The following is a 20,571-nucleotide window of genomic DNA, read 5'->3' as shown; positions in this document are numbered from 1 at the left end:
GAAGTCCTAGAGACGCATGAACTAAGCCCCTTCCCTGTACATAATCTTCATCAACGTGGAACTTTTTTTTGGCTAAGCTTCTCTGTGAAAAAGAAGTATTTGTCTAATCCACCCGATTGCTGGCTGTGAGGTTGACATAACAAACTTTGGCCACCAGTTTCTGATGCAGGTAGGAGGAAGAGAAACTAAACAGGCGACTCAACTTTCAGTAGTGTTGGGTACAAATCGCTTTCAGTTCCCCTATCAATGTACGTTTAATTGGCAAAACCCTTCTCAGAAACCAACAAACTAAGCACATTCATAAGACCACAAGACCAGCTCTTATGCAACTCTGAAAAGAAAATGGGTAAACTGTAGGATGTCATCATGGTCTCTGATTATTTGTAACAACCTATTCAGAAATCAGCTTCATGCCACCTTTTCCTTCCCAGAATGCTTCCACATGATTCTAATGCAGAATGACAGAAATTCTTCCCATCTGTGACTAACTTGCACCTAAAGGTTTCTACAGTACTCAATACATAACAAGATCAGAAGTAAAACAAGAACACAGTTTATCTTTTCTGCTTCCTTGTTTAATCTTATGATGAAATTTCAGTGTGGCCAATCCTCTGCTAAAATCTACAATCTAATCTCTCTAATCTACAGATTGCGTCAGAGCAAAACGGTGGTGGGGATGGATGGAGAGAATAAAAAAAAGATTTTGACATCCAGGTAAGCTGAATAAACTTTTGTTTTTTTTGTCATGCACCAGCTGAGGCTTTGGTTGCATCTTCTTTTTCCGTCTCCTTTTATAAACTAGGGACAGAATCCATACAGATGGGACCAGATTCACTGCATCAGGGAGGCCACGTTAAAGAGGTGTGAGAGCATTTATAGAATCAACATCTGAGCACCCAAATACTGCTACATACTAGACACTAGATTATGAACAAGATACCCATTTTTATAAGTACCTTGGTATCTCCCATGGTTTCAAATAAGATGCTATGATATCTTAAACCTATAACAGTCACTATTTTGCTATTTATTTATTTCATCTCCCATCAAAATGATGTTTTCAAAAAATATATAAGCAGGAGAGTAAACTCAGCATGAGAAATGTTGGTTTTTTTTTTTTTTTTTTTTTTTTTTTAGTAAGCCCTGGAAATGCTGCAGTAAGAACTCATGTTTCTGATGCATATGTAGGTTACAGCGTCCTTGACCTCGACTATCAACTAGTCTCTTTTGAAATTACAACAAATGTTTGCACTCCTGCTTTACTGTTTAAGGAATTTCCAAGTTCGCACAATCAGGTTACTTGGAACTAGCCATGGATGGAAGGGGCTTAAAGAGAACTAATTGCTTATAAGGGAGGGAATATATCATACTATGAAGATGAAAGAGCTTGTGATTTTTCAAACAACCCCAAACTTTGGAAGTGGGACAAATGTTGTTTGCAAGCCAGATACATTGCTAAATTTCCCTGCTTTAGGCAACTGTAACATCACTGGCTTCAGTGAAATTACACTCCTGTCAAAGTGGAGTGACCCAACAAAGAACAAAGTTGTGTATTTTCAAACTTGCACCACACAAGGCATAACCTATACGTGGCGAAACTGCACTATTTATGTCTGAGTAAAAGCACACACCTGTAAAGGAAATTCTGTACCAGGAAAAAAAAAACCAAACAAAAACTTTTCTGTGAATTACCAGAAGAACAAATTATATGGCATTATGCCTTAGCTTATGACAAAATAAGCAAGAAGGAACACCAAGAGGAAAATTAAAATTTAAAATAAAACTTACCTGTGAGATCCTTTTCCCGAAACTGTATTATTGGGAGAACCATTGTATCTGCAAGCTGTTTTGCCAATTCAGAATGAAGAACATTGAGCTAAAACAGAGAATAGAGGAATGTTCTAAGAAAGAATGTAAATAAAAAAGAATAACATGCACTGTCACTGAACTCTCTGTAACTGGTGTTTATACAGACTAATAAAGCACATGTTGGTAACCTTAATCATGAGCAATACAAAATTCTTAGCAAAGCTCTCACCAAAAAAAAATTACAGAAGGTCCGGTGGTTTTATATTTCTACCATTTGGGATCAGAACTATCATATCAACACCACCAAGTGTCATTATCGTTCACAGAACCACAGAACTGTTTAGGTTGAGAAGGACCTCTTGAGATCACCTAGTCAACCTACCTTGCTCAAGTAGGGTCAGCTAGAGTAGGCTACCCAGGACCATGTCCAGTCAGGTTATAAGAAACTTCACAGACAGAGACTCCATAACCTCTTCTATTCATAATACTTGAACTCAAATGTCTCCTACTAAAATAAGTGACTCCTACGGTCTTTCTGCATGCATTTGTCAACATCAACATGCACTTTTCCCAGTAAGAATTAGATGACCACAGTGACCTTTCTCCACCAGAAAAATTAGCACCAAATTCTACGTAACGCATCTTACTCCCATTTCCATGTAGGCTGAGGCAGACCAACAAGCCCCAGTGGTTAAACTATGACCACAATAATCACGTTACTATAATCGTTGTATTTTCCAACCTAGCATCTACCGCAGCTTTCTGGTGAACACTTAAGCACCCGCTGCAGGTTTTCATTGTAACCCCTGCTTCCTCAACACACATGGATGCACACAGATGCAAGGCGAGTTTTTAAAAAATCTTTTAAAGATATACATACACATAAGTATTTGTGTAAGATCTATGTATCTATATATCTAACCTACAAAATATATTTCTCCCATGGAAGTAAAAGTATACAAACTCTTTCAAAAAAAGAAAAAAAGACCCGTGTTTATACATCACCTTACACAACTGAGTTCAGCCATCAGCTAGAGTTGTTAGGCCCTATAATAGTAAAGTCAGCTTTGGAGGAACAAACTGCAGAGCGATGATCCACAGGAGAACCATCTAAATTAGAGCATGGCCCCAGCACTCTACAGCTTTTGAAGAACCACACCTGCCATTTGTGCCCAGCAGACAAAGATGTAAGGTACTTCCATGTACTTCAGTGCTTAAAACATATTTCTGTGAGACAGATGGGGATTTTGCACTAAGTGGTTAATTCCTGCCTACCGTTTTATAAGGATACAAGAATTTTTCATTTCCCACATGCTGTATTAGAGCAGTTCACTTGATGATTAATTCTAGTGAGTAACCCAGTGGGATTTCATCTGTAATTTGCTTCTATTAACCAGATTTTGTTAGGCTCTATACCACAGAGTTACAGTTCCACTTCCATGACTAGAATCTCCTTCCATCCAGGAAGGTTACCCAGGACACAATCACAACAGGGGCCAGTATTTTACCTTCACAGCATTTTCCTGTTGTGATTAGGCTTAGGTAGGTAAGGATGAAGTCAGTATTTCCCACTCAACAACACAGAACTAAACCAGGGCAACTCAACACCCGTAGAAAGGACAACTGGAAAAGAGATACAGGGGCTAGCTAACACACGTGAAAGGAGGTTGAGGAATGGAGCAGGTTCCTGTGATGGAAAATGTGACTGACAGAACTGAGCAGCAAGGTCTCCACTTTCAGCCCACAAAATGGATGGTTCTCCTGTACCTGGGGAGGAGAATGTACTAGTTTTCATCTACTAATAAATACATCACCAACACAAGTACAAGACTTGTGACAGTAAATGCTCTTTTCAAGTATATCCTGATTGCACGCATGCAGCAGGATAAGGCTAAGGGCAAAATTAATCCTTGGAATTCCTCCCATTATATAATTAGAGTTATCCATGGAATGAGCACAGCTCTAAAACTTTTAACTTATTTTTTGCCCTGCAACCCTCTTTATTCTCGTCTCCCCAAAAGTAAACCTCGTTATAGCCCTTTGCCTTCTAAGTGAAGGTTAGAAGTAGACTAAAGAACAGCACTTGTCTCATGACACACAGTCCTGCTCACACCAGAGAGAATGACGTAACAAATGATACTGAAGCAATAAGAACCCAGACACTGACATTAGAATGAAATGTTATATGGGCAGGTCTAACAAGCGCACATTTGAGAAGACACCTGCTACTTAGCCGCAACCTATGGAGGGAGTGTAGAAGTGTTCAGCACATACAGCTGTAGTAGCTAACCTGCCTTCAGCAGACCTTTCTGCAGCCTCCCCAGACACCTTTGGATTCTCTGTGATCCTACAGTAAATAAGCTGCAACTGTACCACTGCACAGCTGTTCTGTGCCCATCCCTGGATGGTTTGGGCTCAAACTGCAGTATTCAAAGCTTGAAAATATAATTTTTTTCCCAGTCTACCTGAAACATGTCCTGATTCAGTCTCTTTTCTAATTCCCCTATTTAGTAAGTTCAGCTTTGCTCTGCGAATAGCATGTACGAGGAAGCCACAGACCCAGCTCTAGTGATCTGCAGATCTAAAGAGACCACTACTAAAAGGTGGTATTATACTTCTTTCCACCACTGCTTAAATGATTCTATAAAACTCTCACACAATCTGTCCTTCAGAGGGAAGGCTCAGAACCAAAAGGGCAAAGATCAAAAGAAAGAGCTCCAATATTCCATTAACATTGTAATAATAGAATAATAGCAGTTCAAATTACCTCATCCACAACTTTTGAAAAGTAATGAAGGGTGGATATCACTTCTTCATCTCCTTTCCCTAAGGCAAAATGCTGAAAATAGAAACAAGTATTTGGTTAGTAAACCAACAAAGCTGAGTATAAGACGCAAGAAGTGTTTTACTACAAAGGTAATAAATACTTTTACAAAATGCAGTAAAAATAAATGGAAAAACAATAACTCAATATATATATTCTTTACGCACTGCTACTCTTGTTTTAAATTAATGGATTTTGAACAACATGCAATTAATGCTTATTAGATTCATTTTAACATTATACAGTAGGAACACACTGGCTTCTATCTTCGTAAGTTTATTAACTCACATTTTGCACTTTTTTTTGTCTTGTTTTTGTTTTGTTTTTTGTTTCTTTTAATTTTAAAGATGCTGAGAAGTGACCCAATTCCCTTGAAGATCCTGGGGAATTTTACAACAGCCTTCACATGAAATCAAATAGATCCAATGCCCTGAGCACTTCTGGAAACCACACTCTTTGAAGAGGCTTCTTTTCAAGTGTGGACGAATAAATCAGAGGCACAATGTTGAACATACCTGCTTTTCATAGGCAAGGAGCTGCTTCGAAAGCTGTTGTGTGGCAAGACACATTTCATTCTACAAACAAAAGTTACACATTAATACAAATAATGACAAATTTTTAGCTATTTTTAGCTCTGCTGTTACTACTATTTCATAACCAGCCTCTTGACTGAATCTGCAACTACTCAAACATTCAGTTGCATGTAAACAAACAGTCCCAACATACCTGCACAGAGAAGCAGTAGTATCAGGTACATTTCACACATAATCAACACGCAGCTTATTTCAGCTTAACCTCTTTGAACACAGGTGAAATTTGTCATTTTGTTTTCTTCCAAGATAGAATCAGAACGACCTCAAACATGTAAGCTGTCATACTAGCATAACAATGTTTCATATTCATTAATCATCTTTCTCCAAAATCTACAGGAATAAAGAGAACCCACAGATCTGCCTTTATATAATGTGATCACGCTCAGGGAACGTACTGATACAATTAAACTGCATTAAGTTGATACAGGAGTACAAGACGCACGTAATTCTGTGCTCTTATGGCTAAACTGCCCAAAGAAAGTACACACATCCTTAAGAGTTAAGCAAAGCAAGACTTGTAGGGAGGGTGCATAATTTTGCTTGACCTCGCTAGAAGAAAATACAGCCAAGCATTTGGATACATCAGCTTTTACTCGGTATATTCACAACACTAGTAAATCAACTGTTGTGGCCCCATTTGTTAGCAATGACTTAAAACTGGGGAAGAAAAGAAAAAGGGAGCAGGGGGAACTCAGATCTGTCTCAAACTTTGTCAGATTGGTAACTCTTCCTTGGTAACATAGAAAATTACTCACTTGTAATTTCATTTTAAACTTTACACATTTTGAGGGGGGAATAAAATATGTTAAAGCCATGGAGAGTTCATAAAACTCAGGGCAATCTCTGAACTGCTTTTATAGCACCCTTTTTCTGGGGCTGGTATACAAAACCATTAAAACTGGGACAGAGTTTGTGTGCTCCCTCCCTCACCGTCCTGAGCAAGCAAAGCATGGCAAAGTTAACCATCTGGGCCAGAAACAGCTTTACTTTGGCCTCATGCCACCTCTGACATACTGCATTACAGCCTGCTGCTTCTGCACCACTTTGGCATGCCAAAAAGGAGTGCTAATCCGGACAGCAAGGCTTGTCCCAAATGTTCAGCCAGAGTCTTAGGTGTGCCCAAGAGCACAGAAAGAAAAAAAGAGGCATAGCCACAGCAGCCTACATAACAGCAGCTGTACGTGAATAACTGCACTGTAAGCACACAGCAGAAGGATGAGCTAATTCTGACGATCTTAAAACACTTGGGCAATAACACTCACAGGTGGCTGGAGATGTGAGGGCAGAGGCCCTCCAAGTCGCAAACAAGGGCTCAGAACTGGAGTTAATCTGGGCCCAAATTCAGGTCATGTGCACCCCATGACTATTCTCACCATTCCCACAACAGGGGATTATTCTAGTCTTGTTTCTTGTCTCAGACCAATTAGTAACGAGCATTACAATTTCATAAAGTAATAATACCCAGGATTCATGCAAGATTTGCAGGTTATACGGATTGTGAAGTTTTCAGCGTGAAAAGGCTTTACACAAACACTTGTCTTTAAGTATTTCCCAAGCCAGTGGATGAAAAAGGAGGCTGTGCCTTCTGAGTTAACAAACCTTGTTAAGGGCTCCGGGAAGGATGGAATAAGCCTTAACTATCTGCCCCCAGGCAGTAAGGACACTTGAGAGACCGAAACCTTCAAAGCTGGCGCTGGCAAGCAGTGACTGGATGACAGGAAGGATGAGACTCGCTCCGTGTGGACTGGTGACATTAGAAGGGTGTGCTTGTTTGTGTGCATGTGGCTCGAGTCCAGAGGTGGATTTAAGACTACAGAAAGCAGCAGAGGTTCTCAGGCATGGGATCTTCTCTGTCAATGTCAAAGATGAAGCTGAGTAAAAGCTTTAAGAGTAAGTCCTCCCACAGCAGCAGTGGTGCTATCTGTTAGTTTTATAGCTGGATCAACGTGAGAGGAATCTTTTGAAATAATCTGCATTTAGAAATAAGCCTTTTTCCCCCCTTTGTCTTAGTTCATTTGTTCCTGCGGTCCTGTTTTGAAAATATATGTTGGTGGCTCAAACTTGCCAACATTAAAAGCAGCTTCAGAATACTAGGCTGACACCAAAGGTATCATATTCCTTTGTGTTAGCCATCCTCAAAGCTTTGACCAGTTTGATTTTTAAGATTACCAGCTCCTCACCCTCCTTCCCCATCCCAATGATATCCAAAGAGTAAAAAAGAGCATTGTTACTCATTGACATGAGGCAGTTTGAGAGTGGGCAATACAGAGAGGTGTGGAAGAAGCATCTTCCAGCGATCACTGCTCCCCAGGAGAGGTCTCTAGTATGTGACAGGATAAGAGGGAGAATACACACACCCAGAGTGTCTCATGGGGCTATAAGTTAACATCACGTCAAGTATACAATCAGGTGACAACAGCCACATAGAGACCCCAAGCAGACATCCATGGCATGCTACCCCAGGTCCAAAGTGATGGAAGGGCCTGACATAAAATTTCCTTCAAAATTTTGGGCTGACTTTAGGCCAACAGCTCCACATCCCACTTATGTCCCATTGATGCCAGCAGGACGCATCGCTCATGCCTCTTACTGGATTGGTTCTGTGCGTCAAAACACCATGAGCAAGCTTTTTACTCAATCCCTGCCCACGTGGAGGAGTTAATCCTGGGCCCTTCCCTCCTCCCTCCCTGCCTCTTTGTAACTCTCTCTGCCACTAGACATATCCACCACAGCACACACACAAAACAAACACTTGTAAACAATTCAAATTAAGCTGGGGAATTTAAACACAATCATATTGCATAAGCAACAGGAAGCAGGCAAAGTGCTCTGCTGACCTAGTGGTAATACCGCATTGCTAAACGCACTAATCTGGGAAAGTTTGGTTAATCCTCCTCCCATTTGTTCCTAACCAGCCTTCTCCTGCCCCCCTACTGCCACGACTTACCAGTCTCAAGACATAGAAGTTATTTGGATTGCCTCAGCTGATAGATCCACTAAATCCAGGCAAATCATTTTATCGTGTTTCAATCTACTTCCAAAATATTTTCCTATACAATATAGCAACATTCACTTCCTTTATCCTGAAGTGACTGAAATTCAGTAGACCATAGCAAAAGAAAAGCTATTTTACAGTCCCAACCGCTTACTCAGCATCTCTCCCACATTACCTCGAAACTTCAGAATTCATCAAGCATTTCTGGAGTGGGAAAGCTATTGATGAAATGATAGTTTCAGGCAGAAAACCAAGAGAAACCTGAACAGAAATCCAGACGTTCTACATGCAGGCAAAATTAACCAGTACTGGGCCTTACAAATTCATTAATTTTCATTAGATGATTTTATACATCAGGGAAAACACCACTGCAGCATTAATGCAAAAAGTCCACTAGAAGAACAGACTGAAGATCTGGACACAAATAGGTATCCAGCAGACAGTTATGATCACAGATAAAATCCTGTACTTTTTAATTGAAAATAAACAAACAAAGCCCATGGCTGGCAAGCTAGGACAATCCCCAGTAATAGGTTTTCGTAAAGTTCACTAACACCAGTTCACATAATAAGGTAATGGGGGTGGTGTTTTGAATCCAGCATTAATCCACCACAAATAAAAACCCAGCAGATTAAAAAACGTTCTGTCGAATTCTTGGGTTACTTCAGTACCTCATCCTGCCTTCAAACAAGTCAGCAACAAAACGTCCAACTGTTGTTTTCTGATCTAGCACCAGAGCAAAGGCATGCGATTTTCTGAGCTGATTCCACCTTTACAATTACCACTTTTATTCACCAAGCTGTTCGTATCAGGAGAGACTGATTTTTCTGTAACCTGTTTGTAATAAAATCTTCGCTGTATTGACCATTTACCAGTGAGGCAGTCCATCATTTTTTAGAATCTCTTTCTTGTATTTTCCAAAGCAAAACCAGAGAGCCAACACATTAAAGGCAGAAGATATTTCTACAGACAGTTGTCTAACAGACTTCAGATTTGAGGTCATGTAAAGGATTAGGTTGAGCTATAAATTAACTTCTAAAGACAGAGAGAGCTGTTCCATCACATTCACTTCCAATCCCAATATAATGAAGCTTTCTGCAAAGCTACTTTCCTACTCCAGCTAAAGCTGGCATTTTTAAAACTCTGCAAGTAACCAGCACACAGAACTGCCAAATGCTTCTTCATATGTAAACAAGCAAGAGACTGGAAAATGCATTTATTCATGCAGTCTGTATGTGCAGAATGACACGTAGTAAAGTCCGGCTTACATTTGGGAAAGCTTAATGCCTGATAAATGAGGAAAAAAAATCAGGCAGGTGGTTGAGAGAGGAGGTCCACAAGGCAGTTGCAGGCTTCTCATCCTTTCAGAACTAGGGAACACACTGACCTTCAAAACCAGACACAGCACAGGAAGAACTGGGTCTTGATATGGCTGTTTTATGCATCTCTGTCTACATGCGCATGTTATCTTCCTACAAAATATAATTTTCGAGCAGTCTGGTAAATGTTACAGTCCCACACATTTAGGTTTCCATATTAAATTGCTTGGAATCTTGAACCCCGTGTTGAGAGAAGCTAAGCCTCACTGGGGTGCTCAGGCTGCCCAGCACTTCACAAGATCAGGCTAAAATACAGTTTGCCTTGCTGCTGATTCACAGCATGGCATTCAGTCCTCACAAATGCGGTAAGTTCAGCAAAGGATCATCTAACAGCTTGAAAAAAAAAAAAAAAAAGGGCGCCAGTCAAAACTCTGCTGTAAAACAGCAAAAGCAGCCACCGTAGGATGTCTAGTTAAGTAGGGAAAGAATCTTCAGTTTCCTGCAAAACAGCTCCCGTCAGCAGGGCATCTATATATTTATGCTTCCTCGCAGTACTCAGGTCTCCAGATCCTGCTTAGCGCAACGTTGGCTTGCTTCCAAGCATGGTGGCTCCCACTTCATCAGCAGTATTAACATCAACTCCCAAGGCTTTGTAAACGCATTAGTTCTCAGGGGCTAATACCCTTTACCTGTTAGCAGCATATGGTGAATAAACCTCAAGAACTGCACAGGTATATGGTGCAAACCTCCACTGAAAAAGGAACAATAATATATACACTATTTTGCAGAAGTCATTAGATGGTAAGATCAAACAAGAAGCGCTGTTGAAAAATGCAGACACAAGGTGTCACGAATTTGGGGAGGAAAATAACAGTTATAAAGCACTACTTAAAACAGTCCTGGACAGATACAAGCCGTCCTGATACCTAGTAATGCGGTGCATATAAACCAAGGCTGTTTCATAATTGTTGAGAGTTTCCTTAAGAGCCTGGCCATAAAGCTGCCTTACCCATGTGACTCTGGAATCACAAGACAACTGCTCGCAGAGACACTGAAGCCGAACAGAATTACTCTTCACAATTCCCATGCTGTTCTCTCTCTGGATATATTGCCAAAGGCAACATGGGTTTATTTTGATTCCCTTTCTGCCATCGCTGTTTTCAATATCTAGACAGATTTACCGGAAATAACGAGATGAAACTTCTCTCCAAAGACATAATACATCTTATTTTCCTCTAATTTGCTTAACTGTTTATCCCTTCTAATAGTCCGTAGAGACACGACAGCCTCCTGAGTTCTTAAATGCCATTCCTTTTCATTATGTGAAGATCCCACGTAAGCTGTTTCTGTAGTATGATGAAGAACTAGAGATGATGGCAAAGCTCTGAAAATAATTTACTGTGGCAGTGGGAAGCCAGGAATGTGAACTGGGCACAGCTTGGTCAAACCCTGTTGCAAGAGCTTCAGCATGCAACCCAGTAAATTAAGTCCCTGCTTGCTGCATTACATACTGCTCAGGTAATAAGATGTCCAGAACAATTAACACAACATTCTCAGAAATCAGACAGCAGCAATGCCAGATGTAGCATGAGGGTTTGCTTGCAAGGAGGAAGAACTACAAGACCAAAATCCGTAAGAAATATTTCTTCTGTAAGACCATCCATGCGATGAACTACTTCAGGGTTCTACAGCACAGATGGGAGAACAGAACTAGAGCAGGAAGCACAACACGTACTCACACGGATGTGGTTTATTTGAAGAAGAAATATAAAAATGCTTCTCCGTATTTACACACACGGGCTTGTCAGAGCTACCGAGTCTTGCTCCTCGAGCACAGCTCACACGTTTGGCTCCTGTGACCTTTTCCCTAACCACAGCACCACACGCTCACCTGCCTTGCAGCATCGCAGCCTGAGGGTCTTGCACCCAAAGGAGAGCTGCTGAAGCCCACCACCCAGCTGCAGCTTAGGGTTACGGCCCTCCTGCACCACCTGGCCCCACGTGCCTCGGCAGCACGTCCATCACCAAATGCCTCCACCCCACAACAGGGTGCTGCCACCCTTAGGACAAAAGCAGCTCCAAGTCACTTCAAAGGTCTCTCTACTGCCTTTACTGAAGCCCATCCCAATAAATGCACCCATCCCAACAACTACTCTGCTGTCACTGGAAGAGCAGCTGGCACTAAAGGCACGTTAAATGAAGTCCTGCTTGAATACCTAGCATTCTGAAATGTAAGAGCCCCAGCACATAGCCAAATTCCTCTAACTTCAAGAAAAAAAAAAAAAAAAGGAGGGAAGGAGGAGGAGTTAATAGTTTAAGAAAAAAGAAAAGGAGTTTTCAAAAAAATCCTACTTTCCAAGTGCTCAAAAAAAATCTCTGGGCAAATACTTCTATCTTTCTCGCATTCCTTTCCAAGGCACTGATCCAAGCGTTTAGAGCAGCTTGAGCTGTCAATTTACAAACTTACTGCTGCTCTGCACACAAAGCAGGGTTCTGGGACAAATATAAGCGTATATCCAGATGGATAATTAACAGCTTTCAGTTGGTACTAATTGCAAGTCCCCTGAGACTCTGCACTGCTCCATTAAGAACCATCAACTATTGTTATTCGATCACAAGCTATAGTGGTTTGAATTACAGGAAAACCCAAGTTTTCATCACAAAGAAACACCAAAATTCTAGTAAACTTCTCCAGGACATCTTGAAAATATCAAGACAAACCTGGGAGATTTTAAAGTTCAGAACACGGTTAGAAAGAAAAAGAGATTTACATTTTGAAGACTGTAGTAACTGTTTTCAGGGGGCATAAACCCTGATTTTTCAGTACTGTAGACCAGTACAACCCACTTCTCTCCTGTCCAACTGCCACAGCTGTGATTCCAGCCATCTTTATGGCTGTGCAATCAGAACTTTAATCACTACTTCAAAGTAGGTCAGTCACTGAAATTCCTATTCTACAGATAAGGAAATAAGAGCAGGGGATGACAGTGACTTTGCAAAGACAAAGCAGTTGGGAAAATAAAAAAGGAAATTCAGAATCTGTCTTCTCACTACTCTCTACTTTTACATTCCCACTACTTAATCTCATTCCCTCTCAAAAGGAAAAGGTGCTGGGAACACCTCCTAGTGTGCAGATAATGTGGCCCAGACAGTGGGTCTCCTAACAAAAGCATCAGCAAAAGTTTATTTTCTCTTGTGATGAGGTAGCAAAGAAATATTGCACCCTGACTCTTCTTAACCCTCCACTCAGGTTTCAGTGGTGCATATTCAGTGTTACAATTCTCTTTCCAGGGCAAGTGCCATCAAAAGTTTTGTAGCAAATAGTGTGCATCTCAAAAACTGAAGGTGAATTCAGTCTAGAAGAGGGTATTCCTTCAAAATATTCAGAAACAGCTCCTTAAAAGGATACACTGACATTCACAAAGCTCAGTAAAATCAGTCAGAAATCATTGTTATCCTACACAGCACCAACAATGTAGAACTAACCACCATAGTATATGGCTAAATTCATTGTTCCCATAATTTTTATTTAAAAATCAGAATTTTGTCCCAATTTTATTGTATTTAAATCTCATGCAAGAATATCAAGACTTTTTAAAGCACATAAAGGGAAAAAAGGTTTCAGTTTCCTTTTCCACTTATATAATTCATATGATCTATTGCTGCTTGCTTGTTAATGCAGTGTCATTTTTTGCTACTGTAGTTCTGGGTCCCAGGAGCACAAACCCAAAACGAAGTCACAACACACAATTCCCAAGGAATTAAATGGCAGAAGTAGCAACAGTACTGACACTAAACACTAAGCCAACATCCTTGGTAAAGTCTCCAACTCTGGCCACTAAACCTGGATTTTCCTAAGTCATTGTTAAGTGCATCCTTACAAAGACTTAAAAAAAACAAAAAAACCAAAAAAACTGCTATGTGCTCCCCATCTCAAAATGGCAACAAATATTCTATATTTCAAGGCACGCATCTAATATTCACAAGTGATTGAATATTTAGATCAAACTAAAGCAGGAACTGAGCAGGAAGAAAATGGCCAAGAAATGCTATGAAAATGCAAAAGACTCAGTAATATTGCAAAGTACAGATGGGTAAATGCGCTGATATAGTGAGAAGAAAGAGGAAATGTCATAACAGTGGGGCAACAGAAATAGAGATGGCTAAAAACTCAGATGGAAAGGAAGAGGCAAACAAAAGCAGACAAAGCATTTTTTCATGAATCACAGTAAAGGCACTGCTTCCTAAAACTGCATCTGAAAAAGGCATCAGCAGGGGAGAGACACACGGTCCACAAGCTGAACACTTAACAACCAAACCATATTTACCCTCTGATTTCCTTCTTCCACCTGTTTCAATCCTACCTGCTCTTTGGCCTCACATTTCCACCATCCAACAGGCCAACACTCTCTTAAAGCTCAACGACACTAACAAAATGCCCATCACAAACTTTGAGAGCCGATTTTTATGCCACCTCTCCAGCCCCTGGCTATGTACTGTATTGTTTTCTGAGTATCTGAGCTGTGCTGCAAGTCTCTGATTGCTCTGCATTTGCACAGGATCCAGGACATTAAGACTAGATCTTCAAAGCTGGATCTTCCAGGTGTAAGTATTTAGACCCTCAGCAGACTGCTTTTGCTTCCCAGTCACACAGCACCAGTCAGCCCAAAGAGCAATCCCACCAAATGGGCATATACTTGCGCTAGCTATACAGCTGATTACTGATAACGTAAGATGAGATCAGGCACTCAGTCTCCCAGTACGTTCCAAGCACTCTTGTTCCTCTCATCTTTCCATTTTCTCTGATGTACTGATTTAAGAATAGGAAAACTGTTGCTACTTAGGAACTCACATACCTAACTTACGTAAATGCCTGCACAAGTGCTATGAGATACCGTGTATGTCTTTGAAGACCTAGATATGGTACTTTAAAATATCTGGCCTTACACACATGGGAATCCCTAGCTCCACCGAAAATCACCCAGATTTATAATATTTTTGAAAGCACTGGATATGACTTAAAAGTTTTACTTTCAAAGGGATTTAGTCATCTAGGTCATGTAGGTGCTTTAGGAAAATGTTGTCTTTTTCTGTTCCTACTCCCATATTTTTCACACTGACTTCTTAGGTACTTAGGTTCAGTATGACTCAAAGTGTACATTCTCTCTGTAATCAATGGGCATGGACAGTTTCTTCAAGATGGTGAGTCACACCATCAAAGTTAGGTGGCTAAAGTGATACCTGACTTTACCTAGGTGCAAGCGAGCAATTTTGTAAAGGCTGGCCTTCCCATATAACATAAAGTACAGACATACCACAATATTTCTTTTGTGAATAGTTTGGAGACAGACAAAGCAGGTAAGGTTTTTTTTTCATATGTATGACTTTTCAGAACATTAAGGTGGGAAGGGGCTGCGACATCAGATGGAAAACACCCACAACTCTTCTCAAGCCGCAAAAGCTGCAGGTACTTGGCACCCTTCACGTAAATAACAGCATCATAATAACAACTTATCTTCTACTGCACATGGAACAAAAGAAACACAAATGAAAATTTACCTGAGCACCATAGACTCGCTGCATTGCCTGAAGCAACTGGTTTGTATATTCAGTAAGGGTTCCTGCATCTTCTTCAAATACACTGAGCAACGACCGAGTCTTCGATAAGAGAAAAAAAGCGAACAGTTTTAGTTCCAAGTGAAAATATTTTTTTAAAAAATCATAAAAGACTGTGCAAATAAGTGGTAGCAAAAATACAAATCAATCAGAAACAATAAATCTTCCACTTTGTATGGTTTTGTTTATTCACAATCTTAATACACATAGAAATTAGCCCTCCAAGTAGGGATAGGTAAACTGAGGCATTAGGAAACAAAGTGAGGAAAGTGCTACGGCCAACTCCTAACTCCTGGACTCTTCCTCTAACTAATAAACATTCCTTCCAACACAATCAGGAATGTAAAAAATCCTGAATATCTGCCTGCTGACTACAGTAATCCTAACCACGTTAAGGACTCTGGGTCAAACACCAGTGCTTGCTCACTTTACTTCTCTAATGTCAGGCTGCACTAAAAGCACCCCTTTCCATTAGGTAATTTACAGAGTGTTATTCACTCTCAACTGTCTTGAGCAACTCTTAAAGGGCTGCTGCCAAACCCTGCTGACGTAGCCACGCTAAACAACCCCGTGTTCATCTGCAACAACAGGCACACAAGCACACACCCGCTCAGAGATACCCCGTACTTTCTCCATTCTGCTAGCTCATCCTTGTCAGCAAACCGGAGAAAAGAAGAGCATAATGACTGGCTTTATCTTACAGACATGAATTCCCTTGGTTTGTTTTGGTGGAATCACCAGTAACAATGAATTGTGTTGCTGACACAGCTTCAGAGAAGGGAAAGAAAAGTATCTCAGAATAATGCTGGCTCCAGATTTTGCTAGAGCAACACAGTATCGAAAGAGGAAAGGCTGTCACTAAATTTGACTGTGTCCCTTTAACAAAGTCGTGATACATCCTTAGTCTTAACTTCGGTAAATCCAATCTGTTTGATGCTAAGTGGCAGTGTCTTTCCGTCTGTACAGCTAGTTTATATGACATTAATTAGTTTCATCTGCTTATCTGAGGGGCACCCATAATAAACTGCAGTACTTTAATAATCATGTCAGTCCTGTAACAGAGCAAGTGCTTTATCTGCCCTCCTATTACATGAACCTCTAATACAGCTGAAATATCCAGGTTCATATCTGGAAAATTTATTTTAGAGTCTTAAGAAAGTTTTAAGTAATTCCAGTATTTTAACATGTACTTCCCCAAGGCATTTATTCTTCTTCGCAAGTCTCTGCCAAGATTTTGTTTGTCCTGAAAAGCTCAAAATCAGCATCCTTCAAGAACCCTGGACTAAGCTAAACTATCATTTCATCTCTGATGAGAAGTATCTAAGCCAGAAATTACTGTTGCCCAGAGGTTAAAGTACATGACATGGGAGTCAGTCCTGGGGCTCTGTTCTAGACATTGCACAGGAGTACTTCCATACTTCAAGCAACAAAAAAGCTCTCAGCATTTCAGTCTGCTGACATGCTAAGCTGCTACAACACCTCCTACCTTAGAGACACTGGCAGTTAATGCCTTTGGGAAACTAGCTGGAGATCTCAGCGTAGAAGGAGATACATAATACAAAATACTGTTTTCAAATGAAGAAAACAAAAACCAAAGCATGGAGAAAAGGAGTAATCAATAAAATTGATACCAAGAACACAAATTTATAAAGGACCTTTGTGTAGAACCTCTCTACAGGGACTGTGGCATGATTTTGAGAGTTTTCAGTACTAAACTGTTACTTCAGTAACTGAAAACATATTGCTTTTCAAAAATATCTAATTTAAAATGTTTAATCTTCAATGAAGCATTAATTAAAATTAGAAAAACTACGGTCATCAAGCTATCTCCTATCTGTACAGTGCTCATCTTCCCTGTTACGTGTTATAAAAGCAGATGAATTCCAAAGGGTGTGAGGATGGTTGAAAAAAAAGTAAATCTAGAGAAGGTAAAAAATAATAAAGCTTGACATATAGCGTTAATCAAGACCAATCTCAAGTTAAGACTGAAAAATTAACAAGTAGTTGCCTGAATGAGGGTACACATCACGTTTCTGCCTCCCAGTCTTCAGGTTTTCAAATCTGAATTATTTCAGATTCCTAAATCTTACTGAATTTTTGCACACACAGTTTTTCAGAATGTTGAAATATGCGTTGAGGTAGAGCAGTTCTGGAAAAGCATTTCTGAAGGTCTTGGCCTCAGCTATTAGCACTTTGTTCAAAAATAAGAAAAACAATAAATGATTAAGCAGTTTTGAAGTCATGCTTGGAAACTTTCACATTTAAGAACACTATTTTAAACTACCGCAACAAAATAGCAATGTATGCAATTTTTATTGTTTCTGTTTTGACAACTTCTGGAATAGCAGATAACACTGCTGAAATAAACCAGGAATCCAAATACTAAGCTAATGTTTTTGAAGGCCTCGTTAATAGCACCATCATCCTGGCTGCTGGCAACACAGGAAAAAAATAAAAATCTTACTTCATGTAAGTATTTCCCTTGGTTTTAGCATGGCTGCTTACGTCAATTCCTCTCCTATGCCATGGCCAAGCACTTCAAAATTAAGCCATTCCTTAAGGCCTTTTTTGGTCAGTGCTTGGAGATGAATCAAGACAAAATACTGTATTGTCAGGGAGAGAGAAATCAAGTTTCAGAAAACTAGTGAAGAAATAACAATGGCCTAATCCTCTTCTGTTTTGCACATAATTTACATACTTAATATACTTTCTGCAAAGTGAGGTTGTCCTCATTTTACTGTCCCTCTGCATTGCTGCCAGCGACTGCACAGGGCAGAAGAGAATCAGGTCACTTTATGCAAAAGTAAGTAGTGATCACACAAGCTGCTACACTGCAAGCTCTGTGGGACACAGACTGTCTTTTTGCTTTGATTTTGCAGTACCCAGCTCACAGAGGCAACCCGTAGGGCTGTGAATGTAAAGGGCTCCCCATGAGAAAAGTAATAAAAATGCAAAAGACCAGGGGGGGAAAAAAAGATCTATCTAAAAAGATCTATTTCCCTGCACGAAAAAATAGATTTTAGCAACACTGGGCCACTCGATAAAATTAAACAATGCCCATCCCTCCAAAGTTGCATAACTTGAACAGAAAGTGATGACCGAATCAAGCCAAAACATCCTGCAAACACCCAGGTTTATGTTCAGCCCACTGTTTCCAGTAATTGGAAAGGAGATGTTACCAGCCTTCAGGTCAGAACAAAAAGATGAAGACCTCCAAATACAATTCAGTGCTTTGTTCAGCTGCTTTCAGTCAGCATTACTTTTTTAATCATTGAAGGAAGTGTTGATTGAAGAGGAAAATGAGTTCACGTATCCTGCATGTCAAGTTCTTTAGCTCCAGAATGCTCTGGGGAGGTAACTACTAAAAATGTTAATAACTGCTTGTAATAAATCTAGCAGACTTTGTTAAACTGTGGAACATAGTACAATTCAGGTCAGAAAGAAACTCTGGAGGTCATCTGGTCCAAACCCCAGCTCAAAGGAGGTCTCAGTCTGACATTGCATCAGATTACTCAAGACTTTTTCCTGTTGAGTTTTGAAAATCTCCAAGCTTTGAGATTCCACGGGTCTCATCAAACATTTGTTAAAAATCGTTCTTATTGGGACGGGATTTCACGGAATCACAGAAAAACAAGAAGAGGTGATCAAGATGAGCCCCAAGATTCACAAATTCCTGACAGGTGCACGTCCAACCTTTCCTTCAAAATGTCTCATGACAGACTCCACAACACCTTTTAGCAATCTGCTCCACAGCTTACCTACAGATTTGTCCTCCTGGTCCACCAGCAGATGAGTTCGGGTTACAACACAGGGCACCGGGAGCAGGATCCATGCAGATCCACCCCGCCCTTCTTTCCTCCTTCCCTGCTTCACCAGCTACTTGTGTATCTCTGCCTGCACCGCATTTTGACCTCAAGTGCACCTTCCCCACCCCTCTGTGGGATTTCCACTCTCCTTTTCCCCTCATGTCTCTCTTCCATGTGAACTTCCCCTCTTCCTTCCCTCCACCCTCCCTTCCCACAAGGCCACCCACCTCTCCGAAATGCCCATAACCATCTCTACATGGCATGTTCTCTGCTGTGGGGTTTCCACAGTGCTCAGGGGTCCCTTCTGCAGCTGAGAGGGGCTCCCAGCACAGATGCTACACTGGGTTTGACAGAGCATGGGGGTGAGAGAAAAAATGTCCTTCCTCCCTTGCCTGCAAGGGCTGGGGCGGAAAAGGCAGTAACCGCTGTCCTCCTTTCCGAGACTCCTTCAGAACGAGGTCACCTTCAGTGGGATTCACCTCACCAAACCTCACCTGTCCCACGGGGAGCTCCTGTATCTGAGCTACACCCCTTGGGACACCTCACAAGGAGCATGGGCACATTGGCAACGAGATCCATTCAGCCTACTTCTGTTGCCCACGCTGGGGCCAGGTGACGCACAGCGCCACAGCTTGCTTTCCTTTCACGGAGCACGGAGGGAGCCAGGGTGACAAGCCATGCCACCTCTCCTCCCCAAACAGAGCTCAACACTTCAGGGCACCCCCTAAAGCCAAAGCTCCCCTGGATGGGACAACGCGAGGGTCAACAAAGAGCCACAGGAGGGCTTAACCTGAGGGGGGCGAGGAGAAAAGGCGCTGTGCCCTGACCTCCTCGCACCCTGCTCCTTCCCCAGAGCCCCCAGCCGCAGCCATAGCCTATGTTCCCCTGACAAACGATCATAAGGAGCCCAAAGCCTTTACCCGATGCCACCAGGATGCCACCTACTTGCTCCACCGCCAGCCGCCGAGCATCCCCCCGACGGGCTGGAGCCCCCGACCCACTCCTCCCTCCACCCGCCGGGAGCCCGCTCCGCTCCCCGGCGCCCTGCCCTCCTCCCCGGCCCTCGGACACCCCTCTCCCCCGCTCCCCGGCGGTGTCACCTCCCCGGGACACCGGCCCCGCCATCTCGGGTGCATCCCCCCGGCGTCGCCCCCCGCGGCGGGCCGCTACCTGCGGGCTGTCCTGCAAAGCCTCCTCCAGGAGGAGCTTGTCGACGGCGGGCATGGCGGCGGCTGGCCGCAGGGAGCTGGGGCTCGGCGGCGGCGGTGGCGGCGGCGTCCCTCCCAGCCGGGGCGGCCGCGGCTCTCGGCGGGCAGCGGGGCACGGCGGCTGGCTGCGCTGGCGGGGTCGGGGCGGCAGGCCGAGGCCGCTCACTCCTCCCAGTTCCCGTCCGTGGGAGGAAGCGAGTCACGGCGTAGGGCGGGCAGGAGGCGGCTCCTCGCCGCCATTAACTCGTCGGGGCTAGTTGGAGGTTCCCCCTGTTCCGCCGTGGGGGCTGGTGGCCCCACATGGAGGGTAGCCCTTCTCCTCCTCCTGAAGCTCCCTCCCGCTGCTCCGCTCGTGGCTTTGTCCCCTTGCACGGTGGGGCTGCGGGCTCTCCTCTCAGCTG

The 20,571-nt window shown here is 42.2% G+C and overlaps 1 protein-coding gene across 1 annotated transcript in view; it reads right to left on the bottom strand.

The window, feature by feature from the left end:
- The window catches only part of APPL2 (adaptor protein, phosphotyrosine interacting with PH domain and leucine zipper 2), a 37,920-nt gene extending 17,542 nt beyond the window's left edge, over nt 1-20,378 (bottom strand). Inside the window, exons 1-5 of the mRNA XM_040560147.1 lie at nt 20,133-20,378; nt 15,100-15,198; nt 5,149-5,208; nt 4,577-4,648; nt 1,789-1,876 (exon numbers count right to left, since the gene is read on the bottom strand). Of these exons, the coding sequence (XP_040416081.1) occupies nt 1,789-1,876; nt 4,577-4,648; nt 5,149-5,208; nt 15,100-15,198; nt 20,133-20,186 (373 nt within the window). The 5' untranslated portion in view covers nt 20,187-20,378. The remainder of the gene's footprint in view (nt 1-1,788; nt 1,877-4,576; nt 4,649-5,148; nt 5,209-15,099; nt 15,199-20,132) is intronic.
- Nucleotides 20,379-20,571: the final 193 nt, after the last annotated feature.

The sequence above is a fragment of the Cygnus olor genome, chromosome 1, assembly GCF_009769625.2.
Source record: "Cygnus olor isolate bCygOlo1 chromosome 1, bCygOlo1.pri.v2, whole genome shotgun sequence".
Taxonomy (NCBI): domain Eukaryota; kingdom Metazoa; phylum Chordata; class Aves; order Anseriformes; family Anatidae; genus Cygnus; species Cygnus olor.
The sequence above is the reverse complement of the archived record's forward strand: the minus strand, read 5'-3'. Positions and strand labels throughout refer to the sequence as shown.